The 14,183-nt window shown below is 40.8% G+C and overlaps 1 protein-coding gene and 1 pseudogene across 2 annotated transcripts in view; one reads left to right on the forward strand and one right to left on the reverse strand.

The window, feature by feature from the left end:
- Nucleotides 1–1,247: 1,247 nt before the first annotated feature.
- Nucleotides 1,248–4,472, reverse strand: LOC124011162 (annotated as a pseudogene).
- Nucleotides 4,473–7,521: 3,049 nt separating this feature from the next.
- Nucleotides 7,522–14,183, forward strand: part of LOC124010844 (radixin-like) — a 28,077-nt gene continuing 21,415 nt past the window's right edge. Inside the window, exons 1-2 of one of the 2 annotated variants that reach the window (XM_046323565.1) lie at nucleotides 7,522–7,780; nucleotides 12,207–12,296. In XM_046323565.1, coding sequence (XP_046179521.1) covers nucleotides 12,285–12,296 — 12 coding nt within the window. In that variant the 5' untranslated portion in view covers nucleotides 7,522–7,780; nucleotides 12,207–12,284. The remainder of the gene's footprint in view (nucleotides 7,781–12,206; nucleotides 12,297–14,183) is intronic. The other variant, XM_046323566.1, reaches the window with a different exon arrangement.

Genomic DNA, 14,183 nt, shown 5'->3' on the forward strand with positions numbered 1-14,183 from the left:
ACTAACTCCTAAACTTAACCTTAACCCCTAGCCTAGCTAATGGTATCCACCTAGCCACCTAGCTAGATTTCATAACATATATTATGTTTTGCAAATTTGTAACATATTGTACATATTGTGACTCGTGGGCAGTATTTTCATTTTTGAAGAAAAAAAACCTTCCCGTAGTAAACTGGATATTTTGTCAGGACAAGATGCTAGAATATGCATATAATTGACAGATTGGGATAGAAAACACTCTAAAGTTTCCAAAACTGTAAAAATATTGTCTGTGAGTATAATAGAACTGATGTTGCAGGCGAAAGCCTGAGAAAAATCCAATCCGAAAGTGCCTCATGTTTTGAAAGCGCTGCGTTCCTATCTGTCCCTCATGAGTAGTGAATGGGCTATCAACCAGATTACTCTTTCTCCATATTCCCGAAGGTATCTACAGCATTGTGACGTAGTTTTACACATTGATGTTGAAGAATACCCGTAAGTGGCTACATTGCGCAAGTGGTCACCTGATGCTCCCAGAGAGATTCCCTCGTAAAATACAGAGGTAGCCATTACTCCAATCGGTCCTACTGAAAAACGAATTGTCCTGATGGATATATTATCAAATAGATATTTGAAAAACACCTTGAGGATTGATTATAAAAAACGTTTGCCATGTTTCTGTCGATATTATGGAGCTAATTTGGAATATTTTTCCCCGTTTTCGTGACTGCAATTTCCGGGCGATTTCTCAGCCAAATGTGAAGAACAAACGGAGCTATTTCACCTACAAAAATAATATTTTTGGAAAAAAGGAACATTTGCTATCGAACTGGGAGTCTCGTGAGTGAAAACATCCGAAGCTCATCAAATGTAAACGATTTAATTTGAATGCTTTTCTGATTTCCGTGACCAAGTTACCTGCTGCTAGCTGGACAAAATGCTATGCTAGGCTATCGATAAACTTACAAAAAAAATTGCCTAGCTTTGGCTGTAAAGCATATTTTGAAAATCTGAGATGACAGGGTGATTAACAAAAGGCTAAGCTGTATCTCAATATATTTCATTTGTGATTATCATGAATAGGAATATTTTCTAGGAATATTTATGTCCATTGCGTTATGCTAATTAGTGTCAGGCGATGATTACGCTCCCTCATGCGGGATGGGGAGTCATTAGAGGTTAATACCTTAATATATACCATACAAAACATAACATATCATACTTAATGTGGTCTTTCAGATAAATTTACAGAACAATACGAAATGCTCTGAGACCAGGATTTTTTTATTATGTTACTTAGATTGATGCATTGGTGCGTCAGTACTATTAACGATTTCTTAAAGATGCACTCCAGGATGCAGGGCACAGCAAAATCATAACATACTATTATGATTAATTAGATTCATAACATATCATATCATACAAATGAGTTTAAAACACTTTAGATGACGTGATACACAGGAAACGAGGACCACTTCTGGCTCGTGAGCACCACTTTCAAAACTACTGGCTGAAATTAGACAAAAGTTTGAGAGTGCATCTTCAATATTCTCATGTAAATATACAGAAAAGGTTCAGAGTGTGATGGTTGTTTCAAATCAAGGTTTCACTATCACAGAGCCTCCACCCCAGAGAGGATGGGATTTTCCCCAGCAGAGCCATCCTTGCTCTCTAAAGCCAACCGTAGTTGCTGCCAGAAGACCCCGGTTTGCTCCCCAGCTCTGGGCCAGCTCAGGTATGTGCGTTTCTTCACTAGCTTCCTCATCCGATGGTAGGGTGACAGCTGGTGGGTAGGGATCTCCTCCAGGAACACCAGAATCAGGACGTCCTTCTGCTCATCAAAGAGCCGGAAGCTGGCCATCTGGATCTCCCGGGAGCACCACTCACTCTCCAGGTAGCGGTGGCTGATGACACAGATGGTCTTGCGGCTCCCGTAGATGCCGTCCATAATGTTCTCTATGATGGGTTTGCCTGGCTGGAAGTCCCGGTGGTGGAGACACAGCTTCCAACCCTGCTCTCCCTCCAGCTCTGGCAGAAGCTCCCTCAGGACCCAGGGCTCATCGTGGGCGTTGTAGGAAATGAAGGCATCGTACTGACAGCCATGAGACATGCGTTTATTCCTTTGCTTGGTGTCATAGAGGAAAGCCAGGAAGAGGTAATAGCCGTAAATGACCTGCCATTTCAGGAAGTGGTAGGCAAAAGATGCTACCAGGGTGAGGAGGACCAGACAAGTGGTAGAGATGTAGCAGTAAAGTCCTAAGTCCACTGTACAGAACTGAAGCTCAACATCCAACAGCTTGGTGTCCTTTAGATCGGCAGGATAGTTGCAGGTCAATTCTCCTGCACCAACAACTTGTGTTTGGTTGTCCCTCTCCATCCACTGGACAAACCAAGCATCGCTGCAGCCACAGGTGAAAGGATTATCTTGCATGTCCAGGTATGTCAAGGCAGGGAGAGATTGCAACACTGTCTCATTGACTACTGTTATGTCGTTCTTGCTCACCTGCAAGAAAGTGACTCTACTGAGGTTTGCTCCTACGAGGAAATCTAAGGACTGATGTCGGGCTTTGGACAGGTACAGGCTGTTGAGCCTTGGGATTGGGCGAAACAGCTTTGGAGTGAGGGCTGTGAACTCATTCTTACTGATATCAAGGAACCACAACCGGGGTGTGTGAATAAATGTGTTTGGGTGCAGGTCCTTAATATTAAGACTCCCTGCCTGGAATGACAATAAAGATTTCAGTCCTTCAAGAAAGTTGATAGGTAAATGAGACAGTCCCTTGTGACGCTGACTAAATATCCTGAGGTTCTCCAGAGATGTCAGATGAGAGAGGGGTGGAGGGTCTAATTTATCATCATTTACATATGTGATGTAATTACAGGATATATCAAGAGATCTTAAGAGTGGAAGTCCCGTGAGCACAGTGTTTCTTATACCTATTTGAGTGATCTTATTTGAGTCCAGTTGAAGTTCTGTAAGGTTGACCAATCCCTCAAAGGCTCCATCTTCCATACTGGCAATCTGATTGTCAAATAAAAGTACATTATTGAGTGATGTTAAACTTTTAAACTCACCTTTTCTGATAGAGCTCAGTTTATTGCCTGCCAAATTCAAAGTCTCAAGTTTGTGCAAACCATTCATGAAGGCATCATTCAAGGTCAGGATTTTGTTTGATCCCAGTTTAAGGATCCATAATTCTTTCAAATCCTGGAAAACACATCCTGGAAGGTTGGGGATTTGATTATGGAAAAGAAAGAGTTGTGTGAGTCCTGTAAGATTGGAGAAATCTGAGCAGCCTAGTTTATTGATGATATTGAAGCTGAGATCCAGGATCTTCAGTGTAGGTAGATTTCTTGTGGCCTTTGGCATGGAAGAAAGCCTGTTGTGGCCCAGTTTCAAAGCACTTAATTGCTCTATTGATCAGAATGAAAATTCAGACATCTGAGTAAGACCAGTATTTGATATGTCCACTTCTGTCATGTGTTTACATGACTGGAGAAATTCCTCAGAGAGATTACCTATGTTGTTATATTCTAGTCGGAGCACGCTGAGTGTAGGTATATGTCAGGCAATATCAGTGAGAGCCTTGACCTTTAGCCTTGAGCCGTTGACGAGGTCATGCAATCTCAGATGGAATAATGAGAAGTTGACAGTCTGCAGTACCATACCCATCCTCTCGAAAGACATCTCAATGCCGCTCAGGTTCAGACGTTTGACGTTGCTCAGAAAAGACCTGTTCAGCACATCCCATTCCATGCATCCAAGTTGGCCACAGTAGGCGATGTCTAACACCTCAAGGTAAGGAAGAACATCTGCCGTGATCCTGAAGACTCCCAATGGATTCCGGGATTTCCTGTGACTGGAAAGAGGTGAACCTGTTGCTCCCAATGTACAACTCCTGTAAGTGTGGTAATTGTACGATGGGCTGAACTTCCTTCATATTATAAAGGTTGTTATTGGTTAAATTCACTGTCTTCAAACTGGAGAGAGTCTGAAAGGATGAGGAGCTGATGGCTACAATGAGGTTGTTGTCCAGATGTAGCAGGGAGAGGTTGGCCAGGCCCTGAAACAAATAGTCTGACAGCGTTGTGAGTCTGTTATGAGCCAAACCCAGTTCCTGAAGAGCCTCTAGGTATCCAAGAGCCCCATTGTCCACTTGAGAGATCTGGGTTCTGGGCATATTTAGAATTTTGAGGTTTGATAGGCCTTTAAAATCCAACTTTTCGATCTTGGAAACCTTATTCATGGCCAAGTCTAAATTGCTTACTTTCCGCGGAATAGCTGTAGGTATGACTTCAAGAATCCTGTTATAACAGAGTACTTTCATGTTAAAGTTATCACTGAAATTACACCGGATTGTGCAGTTTTTCAGGAAGTACCCACATGCTGGATCAGCTAGACCCCAGCAATACATCAGGAAACAAAGAAAGAGTCTCAGCTGAGAGAATGTAGAACCACTTTGTTTTCCTGGCATGGTTATCTTGAGTGTCATTGTGTCAGAGGCTTCCCACTGGGTACACACTGGTTGAATCAACGTTATTTCCACCTAATTTCAATGAAATGATGTTGAACCAACGTGGAATGGACTTTGAATTGACGTCTGTGCCCAGTGGATTGACGTCTTCTTCAGTTCTACAGTAAATAACAAAGAAAAATATAGTGACTAACTGTTACATGATTTTGGTGCTGGAAATATTACATAATTAGACAATCTAATTAAATTGCAATAACATTGACAGCTGTTGGTATTCTGGTCCTCAAAATAACTGACAGATTATTATTGATAGGTATTCCAATATATCAACATAGCTCACAAAAGTTTGCTTTACTGATAAAGACAAAGTATAATAGAGGATAAAAGGAGAAGACCACTATCAAATTAGAAATTAGTAGAAAAGGGTAAAAACATTGTCTGAATAAGATAAATCACAAAACATATTGAATCATGTTTTTTAGTAGCTAGACAAGCAAAAGACAATGAAAAACAGGCAAAATACGTGGTAATCAGTTTTACTCATAATTGTCAGAGGACAGTCACAGTGAACGCTAGTGCAGCAGGACTGTGATCACCTGAGCCCTGGTTCTACCACCCTGCTCCAAAGAGCACTTCCCTGCCTTTAAACTTCACTATATTAACCCTTTGTTTAAAAAAGAGTCTTAGTCTTCGATAACTTTTTGACTTGTAAGCACAGATACAGCACAAAGTGACTGGGTAGACGAGATTAAGTTAAAGGGACTTAAACAACCACCCGAGCCACTGCCTGTTCATCCCGCTATCATCCAGAAGGCGAGGTCAGTACAGGTGCATCAAAGCTGGGACCGAGAGACTGAAAAACAGCTTCTATCTCAAGGCCATCAGACTGTTAAACAGCCACCACTAACATTGAGTGGCTGCTGCCAACACACTGACTCAACTCCAGCCACTTTAATAATGGGAATTGATGGAAATTGATGTAAAATATATCACTAGCCACTTTAAACAATGCTACTTAATATAATGTTTACATACCCTACATTACTCATCTCATATGTATATGTATATACTGTACCCTATATCATCTACTGCATCTTTATGTAATACATGTATCACTAGCCACTTTAAACTATGCCACTTTGTCTACATACCATACATTACTCATCTCATATGTATATACTGTACTCGATACCATCTACTGCATCTTGCCTATGCCGTTCTGTACCATCACTCATTCATATATCTTTATGTACATATTATTTATCCCTTTACACTTGTGTGTATAAGGTAGTCGTTTTGGAATTGTTAGGTTAGATTACCCGTTGGTTATTACTGCATCGTCGGAACTAGAAGCACAAGCATTTCGCTACACTCGCGTTAACATCAGCTAACCATGTGTATGTGACAAATAAATTTGATTTGATTTGATTTGGAGAGAGAGAGAGGAAATGTGTCATTCTCCTTTTTGGTTGAGGAACAGACGATTTACCATAAGTGAGGAGGAAGTGAGAAGAAGGTCAATGAGCAAACATCCCAAAATTGGACGTCAGAAGAAAATGCTGTTGCTGATCCCAATAATGAAGTAAACTTAGAATTAAGAAATCATTTCTGAGAACTAAGATATAAAGCACATTCTGATCCAAAATTCTAACTGGTTCTAGCACTTACTAACCTTCCGCTGTTGATGAAATACAAAATGCTTTGATTGCTGCTCATCCAAACCAGTAAATCTCTGAAACATCAAGTTATGTCTTATTGCTTGTCAAGGAAATGTCTAAACCCGTGTTTTTGAAGACACGCTTCTTCGTGTCTCCTTGTTGTAATAACAGTTTATGTCCACTAGATGACGTACTATGCAAAATTGTGTGTTAGTTAAGAAGGCTCAGGATGGCAGGGAATGCAACATGGAATTAGTAACTTTTCAAGAGGCTGGCTATTTAGGCTCACAGCAAATATAGCTTAACAAAACCAACTGATGAAATTTAAACAAAGAGCTTCAGAGAGCTGAACATTATAAGTATTATAAATTGGTACATATTTTGTAACTCTCGTGTTTGAATTCATTGCATGGCCTTGGACGATTATTGAGTGAGGGAGAGTTATTTGTGTGTAGTGGTGTAAAGTACTTATGTTATAAAATACTTTAACGTACTACATAAGTATATTTTTGGGGTATCTGTACTTTACTATATATCTTTGACTACATTTACTTCACTACATTCCTAAAGAAAATATTGTACTTTTTACTCCATACATTTTCCTTGACACCCAAAAGTACTCGTTACATTTTGAATGCTAAGCAGGACAGGAAAATGGTTCAATTCACGCGCGTATAAACCAATAAATCCCTGGTCATCCATGCGGACTCACTCAACACACATGCTTCGTTTGTAAATTATGTCTGAATGTTGGAGTGTGCCTCTGGCTTAATATAAGGAATTTAAAATGAGTATATTTTAAACCAAATAGCTTTAGACTTTTACTCAAGTAGATTTTTCTGGGTTACTTTTACTTGAGTAATTTTCTCAAGTATGATGATTGGGTACTTTTCCCCACCACTATTAGTGTGATATTCTGCGAAAACAAGAACTTCATGTTAAATGGTTCCGTGTTTTACAAAGCAGATATGAGAGAAATATTCACATACATCATAGCAGACATAGTCTTTATTTGTGAGACAAAACTGATGTTCTTTATGATGTAATATAACTAATATAGATACTTTTTCCCTTTGTGCACTGACTTTCCCCTTGTTATTATTCTATTTATCATTCCTACTTCATAGACTATATTTGATCCACAGGTGAACGGAAAGAAAATTGAATAAAGGGAGATAGAAGTACATGTCTTACTCATATCAAGGTGTGTGTGTTCAACCTGGCTTCAGAACAATTCGTAGGATTTGGTATGTTGATTTTCTCCCTCCATTTGGTATGATATATTGTGTGTACACACCAATGAGTGTATACACAACTATGACTATATAGTGTACACCCACTGCCACTGTTAAAATACTCTATTTTAAAGTTGGGGGAGTTCTCATAGCTGCTGCTGAGCAGAGCAGAGCGCGTACCCCCACATATTAAATCAACCACGCCTGGCATCGACTAGTCCGACGGCCATATTGAATGTCTTCACAAATCGCCTTACGGTGGATCTCAATTGCACGGTTTTCTCACTCATGTCCGTTCTAACAAGCTTCACGAGCAAATTGGAGGTGACAAGAGTACATTAAATATATTCGTTTAGTTTACAGCGTGGATAACCTGAAAGCATTGAATACTCCGAATTGTGTCGGTCTTTGAAGCTGTAGTCCTTCACCAGAGGTGAGTTTGTCTCCTTTGAAGAGCTTCTGCAAGATGATGGGAAAAGGGGCGATTTTTGTGTACTCCGCGTGTTGTAAAAGTTGGCTAAGGCAGGCCTTCTTTTCAAACTTAATACTGATACATGTGTGAGAGAAATAAAATGTCTTTATCTCTGAAAAACGTTTTTTGGAAGATAAGCTACTTTTATTATTTGCGCAGTAAGAGTTTGCACTTAGATGAAAGCACAACGTTATGCTATGGGACACGCGGTCACATCTGTCTCGCGAAGATTTCAAAACTTGACTTAACTTATCTTGCTTGCAAAAACGTTTTTGTTAGTGTGACATGCACTGCCTCGTGTTTTTAGAACTGAAACGTAGCCTATAATATCATTCCAGTTTTCCCTAGTCATAGTGCATCATTATTAGCAAGTATAATTTCGTTTCATTCGTTGGGTTAACCTGTTAAAATGTAGCATTGGCGCGTTTTGACGGTTGTCATCTATTGCAATGGGAGGCGGGCGGGTGACTAGTGTAACCAGTGTTGCAATGATTGTAACAATTTTGCTCGACGCGATCACGGTCTATAAATTACAGTCTAGAACAAACCATTCCGTTACTTTCTACAGGCGCCAATACTTTAGTAACGTTACCCCAGTGCCACAAACACCGGTCCTACCCAACGTTTTTTTATGCATGACCATATTTTTGTGATGTACATAAGTGCTTGAACCCTCTATCTTACTAAACTTAACTCAATTTACCATCTACTTGAAACATGTTGAGGGTCATTAACGGTAATGAATATGCACTTGAAATGAATCAAATATTGGGAGTGTTTGCCCATGACTCAATGCATTGCATCAGAGGTGCAAACAATGTTACAACTTATCACTGACAGTCTGATAGGGCTGGGACGATACCAGTATAGTGATATTCGTTATTGTTAGTGTCATTGGCAAGCAAACCAAACATAAAGCAGATTTAACTTCTCTCCATTTTAACCCTCCATTACCCAAAAGGCTCAGGCTTTTCTGTTTACATCTACACGGCCAGCGCCCCTGTCTCAGTGAGCCATAGCTCCAGCTGACCTGCTCTCACATGGGGCCAAAGCTGTCGCTTACATCACAATGGCTAGCTGGGAACTTTAACACATTTCCACAAAGCAACTGTATAGAGTATGCAGAGGTTGTTGATTCTGCTCTTCACAAGTCCCCATTGTCAGCCCTAGCTATGAGAACTCAATTTCCCAGTTGAATAACATCAATATACACTAAGTGTAAGGGCGTTATCACTTCATGCTTAAATTCGACTGGCGCCTACCCGAACTCAGCTGGTTGAACCGAACGAGTGTGCGCGCATAGTCCCTTACAAGACCTTTTCTACAAAAACTAGAAAAAAGCGTCAATAGTACTGTTTGTGCATCTTGAGATGCCGTAGCCAATATATGCTTCCTCAAAATAGTTAGAATTAATCTAAAATTACTCAATTAATTTGTAATTCGTTTTTACTTTTTTTTCCAATGATGTTTGGTGCAGTATTTCTCAAGTGAAAACATTTGCATGAAAACAAGTAGCGTCTTGTTTAATGGCAATACACTTAATTGAATAATCCCTACTGTTGACCAATCACCTACGAAGGGGCCTCGACCTCGGCTGCCTACTTTGGCTTGTTTCGAAAAATGTTTGTGCATGAACAACCCCCCCCCAAACTAACAAAAAGTCACAAAATGTTGTCATAATGTATCCAAGAACTGTTTTTGATGGAATGCATGCAGAAGCCCTAACACTGGTGTTAGTCGAAAAGCAGCACTGGGCAAAAAGGGTCAATATCAGGGGGTGTCTTTATCAGTATTGTCGTGTCTTTACTAATCATTAAATGAAGACTTTTAGTTTTTATCAAAGATTCTCTGTAATTAGTATTACTCAATTAAACTGATTAATCATGTAACTGTAATTAACTAGGAAGTCGGGGCACCAAGGAAAATAATTCAGATTAAAAAGTTATAATTTTCCTAATACAACTTTTCAGAGATTTTCATATCTGATCAATAGTCTTCTGAATGAATGAATTATTTATTTGACCTCCTGTTAGTCTCATTCCAAACATTGTAAATTGTTGGTTATCTGCACAAACCGTCTTCACTATGAGTCATCCATACATCAATTGTCTTAATTCCACTTATTTATTAACTAACTAAACAGTCCAAAATCACATTACACAATTTTACAAACAGTATCATCCTCACTCATTCATCTTATACAACAATTAGATGTAAACCTCATATCTGAGGCTATTATATAAACAGCGTTATGGTAATGTGTCCGTATTGTCTCCCATGAGTTCCACACAATTGTAACAAACGGACCAGTTCGTAGATGGATTCTTCACCGATCTTTTATACCTTCTCCAGAACATACATGTTGTTCGGACCTCAAGTTCTGTGAGGTGGAAGAAATTCCTTTGTTCTCTATGAAACTTCACTCTGTCTCTATACTGTGGCCATGAGGAGATAATCTCCTCCAGGAATTTACGATCTCTCTTTGAGAGGGCAACGTCATGACAGTATATATCCGGATATCTAACATTTCATTAGATATAAGGAGTAGACACGCTCCAGAAACATACGTCCTTCATTTAATATATTGAGATAGGATATTCTCCCTAATGGGACAGTTTCTACAGGCATCCAATCCGGACCTCAGAAATCTCCCTACTACTGTATGACTCCAGGGAGATATCTGGGGTGAGATCCCTTCAAGACATGCCCCTGATGAGCGTGCACCCGCTTGCATATTTGTAGAACATTTTAACTCAGGAAATGGTATGTGTCAACATGCTGACATATCTCAGCCTGTATGCTTAGTCATGAACTAATCCACATACTTTCAGCAATGTATCATATCCGTAGTCATTACCTGATCATTTATGGTTCCGTACTTATCCCCAAATAATTCATTTCAATAGATATCCTTACATGATATGTAATATTCATCCTCATATGTCTGATCGAAAATGGACTAAATCAGACTCATGATCAATGCATCCAAATGATTTGACCTGTTCAGGCACCAAAAATCATTGTGCTTCTTCACATGAAGGGGACATATCTGAGCATACAGCACCATATTCAGTAGTAGGCTTAGGCTACAAGGCACGGAAAAGCAAATGTTGTCAGATTTAATCCAAATCCAAAGAAATATGTTACTTCTGTTTAAAAAAAATGCAGCATAGCAAATCCAGAGCTCCAATCAGAACACCTGTTTTCTGTAAAGATACAAACGTAGGCCAATTTTTGCTAAAAATGTATTTGATTTATTTAACAGAAAATAAGTTGCACACCCTCGATCCCCCTGCCAGCCCTGTTTGTTACGGGCGATAGGTGCAGATTGGGTCGTCAGCGGCGGCCCCTGGCAGCCCAGACCCTACGGTGGTAGTGTTGGTCTGTGATCCACTCCAAACTGTCAATGCATAAATCATTCATCAAAATTGTGTCGATATTGCAAGAAAATATTGTCATTTCGCATAATCATCCAACAAGGTAGCTATGTACCTGCTTCATTCATGACGAGAAAACGAACTGGTACAAACTAGCCAGCCAAGTTGCTGGTTAGCTATCTTATATTAACCAGTAATACAAAACACACCCAAATATATTCAATGAAGAGAAAGAAATGTTATTTGTTAGCTAGCTAGGCTACCAGTTAGCTTTTACTCTCCCACCTAATTAGCTAACCTTCTTGTTGCTAGGCTACCAGTTACAGTGCTTTTAGCTTGCGGTTTTGCGTGTGCCTTTAACGTAGATGGAATAAAAAAAGTTAACCAAGTGTCAAATAATTATATGGATTTAATATTTGTAAAAATATTGAACATGTCCTCAAAATTCAAACTCAAAAAGCATCAGAAATTGTCCTTATTTACCATATCAAAAAGCATATCAGGATACTGATTATGAACCAGCATATGCATTGCTGGTGCTGAGAAAATATACTATGCAGGCCTACTGTCAGTATTTGTCATCATATAGAGAAAATAAGATGTCATCATATAGAGAAAATTAGATGTCCACATAGGCCTATCTCAGGATATATAATGACTCAATATCCGGCCATATCATGTATGATATCCGGAGGGAATCCTAAAATGATTTGTCCATGAAAGAAAAATATGGATTTCATATTTGACAAATTATTGAGCATGTGCAGAAAACTCAGAAATGCATCAGAAATGGTCATTTATTTATTTCTGTCCTTTGGTGACCCTGACACCACAGTGGCAATATCATCGTCACCCTCTCTACCCACTGTCCTAAACTCCCTTTCCTCTCTTTCATCCGTTCCCCTTTGCCCTGGTTTCTCTCTCTCTCATCCATGTGTTGCATCAGCTGTTCTACCTGCATTAGATCTGCTACAATCTCCCCATCACTGAACTGATCTTCTGTCTCCCAGGTCCTGTGAAACAGGGAAGCTGTCCGTCCTGTGAGTTGTCTTCTCAGCTGCCGGGTGAAGGGAGGAGAGGAGACAAACATGCCGAAACCGGTAAGACCTCAGAAACTGAACTATGAACTGAATTCTAATGCAGTGGAAAGGACGAAATAACCCATTCTAAACCATCTGTGGCCTTCATTGGTCAGACTGCTTCCTGTCCAGTCGATGGGAGCTTAGTTTGTACTGCTGGCAACACAAGGGATGTGGTTTGACTTCCTACTTGGGCCACATGCACTGACCTGACTATTGACTGTCTAAGATGCTCTGGGTAAGACTAGTGTCTTGAGTGTACCGGAAGTGCGTATGTGCTTGTACCTCCCACCCTGCGTCACCCTTGCCCTTGATGGTTCCCTTCCAAGACCCATGGTGTGATGTAGTGTAGGCCTGTGTGTATCTCTTCCTCCCAGGCTCTCAGCCCATCTCAGGCACAGACACAGGGCCAGAGGCTCTGCAACACTGCTGCTATTGTTTCCAGCTAATTGGACAGCAAGAATACCAGGGCCCTCTGCTGTACAAGAAACGCCAAAACAAACCGTTCAATGCAGTGCATGGTGTCGGATATCCACTGAACATTCTCACTGTTTCTCCTAGTTCCTCTGTTCATGTCTAAATAAGCAAGTCGGGACATGGAGTTAGAAGATGAGTCATGTGGTTCTGTTGCATAACTCCTGCTTTGATTTAATGCTTAGTTATAAGGGGTTTGGTTTATGGTCCCTGGAGGAAAACTCTGTAGGGGGGGAGCGTTTTGGAAGCCCTGGTAAGGGAACTGTTCTTGCCCTGAGACTGAAGCTAAGGAGGGCTGGTTTTGGCTCTTGTCAAATGATTAAGATGGCAGTTGGCTATACACACTCCTCTCTCCTTGTGGATATATTGGGAATCTGGGGTGGTGGGGGAATGGCAGTGGAGAGAGGCGCAGACATGCACTAATGATGTCGTCATCCTCTGACTCTGTCTCCTGAGTCATCAGTGCACCGTCCCAGCACAGTGCACCGTCCCAGCACAGAGCACCGTCCCAGCACAGAGCACCGTCCCAGCACAGAGCACCGTCCCAGCACAGAGCACCGTCCCAGCACAGAGCACCGTCCCAGCACAGAGCACCGTCCCAGCACAGAGCACCGTCCCAGCACAGAGCACCGTCCCAGCACAGAGCACCGTCCCAGCACAGAGCACCGTCCCAGCACAGAGCACCGTCCCAGCACAGAGACCGTCCCAGCACAGAGCACTGTGCACCGTCCCACCACAGCGCATAACAGGAACAGGCCAGGCATCCTTTTCTATAAGGACAATGTCACTGTCAAAAGCACTAGAAAATAGTATGTCCCCCAGAGTTTGTCAGCCACCCAGGGGCCACTCAACGGCTCTTAAAAACTATCAAGGGTAATTCAGGGTGGCTGAATTCTGATCTGGAATATCCATAGGTTTAATTTATCCATTAATCCTTAGCCTACAATTCCCACACCCCCACGGCAATCTAATTAACATACAGTGCATTTGGAAAGTATTCAGCCTCCTTGACCTTTTTGACATTTTCTTACATTCTAGCATTATTCTAAAAAACATTCTCATTCTACACATAATACCCCATAATGACAGTGAATACAGGTTTCTCGAAATGTTATAAAATGTATTAAAATTAAAATAATTTACGTAAGTATTCAGATTCTTTGCTATGACTTGACATTGAAATAAAGTTCATCCTGTTTCAATTGATCCTTCAGCTGTTTCTACAACTTGATTGGAGTCCACCTGTGGAAAATTCAATTGATTGGACATGATTTGGAAAGGCATACACCTCTCTATATAAGGTCCCACAGTTGGCGGTGCATGTCAGCAAAAACCAAGCCGCTAGGTCGAAGGAATTGTTCGTAAAGCTCTGAGACAGGATTGTGTCGAGGCACAGATCTGGGGACGGGTACCAAAACATTTCTGCAGCGTTGA

The sequence above is a fragment of the Oncorhynchus gorbuscha genome, linkage group LG23 (assembly GCF_021184085.1).
Source record: "Oncorhynchus gorbuscha isolate QuinsamMale2020 ecotype Even-year linkage group LG23, OgorEven_v1.0, whole genome shotgun sequence".
NCBI lineage: Eukaryota > Metazoa > Chordata > Actinopteri > Salmoniformes > Salmonidae > Oncorhynchus > Oncorhynchus gorbuscha.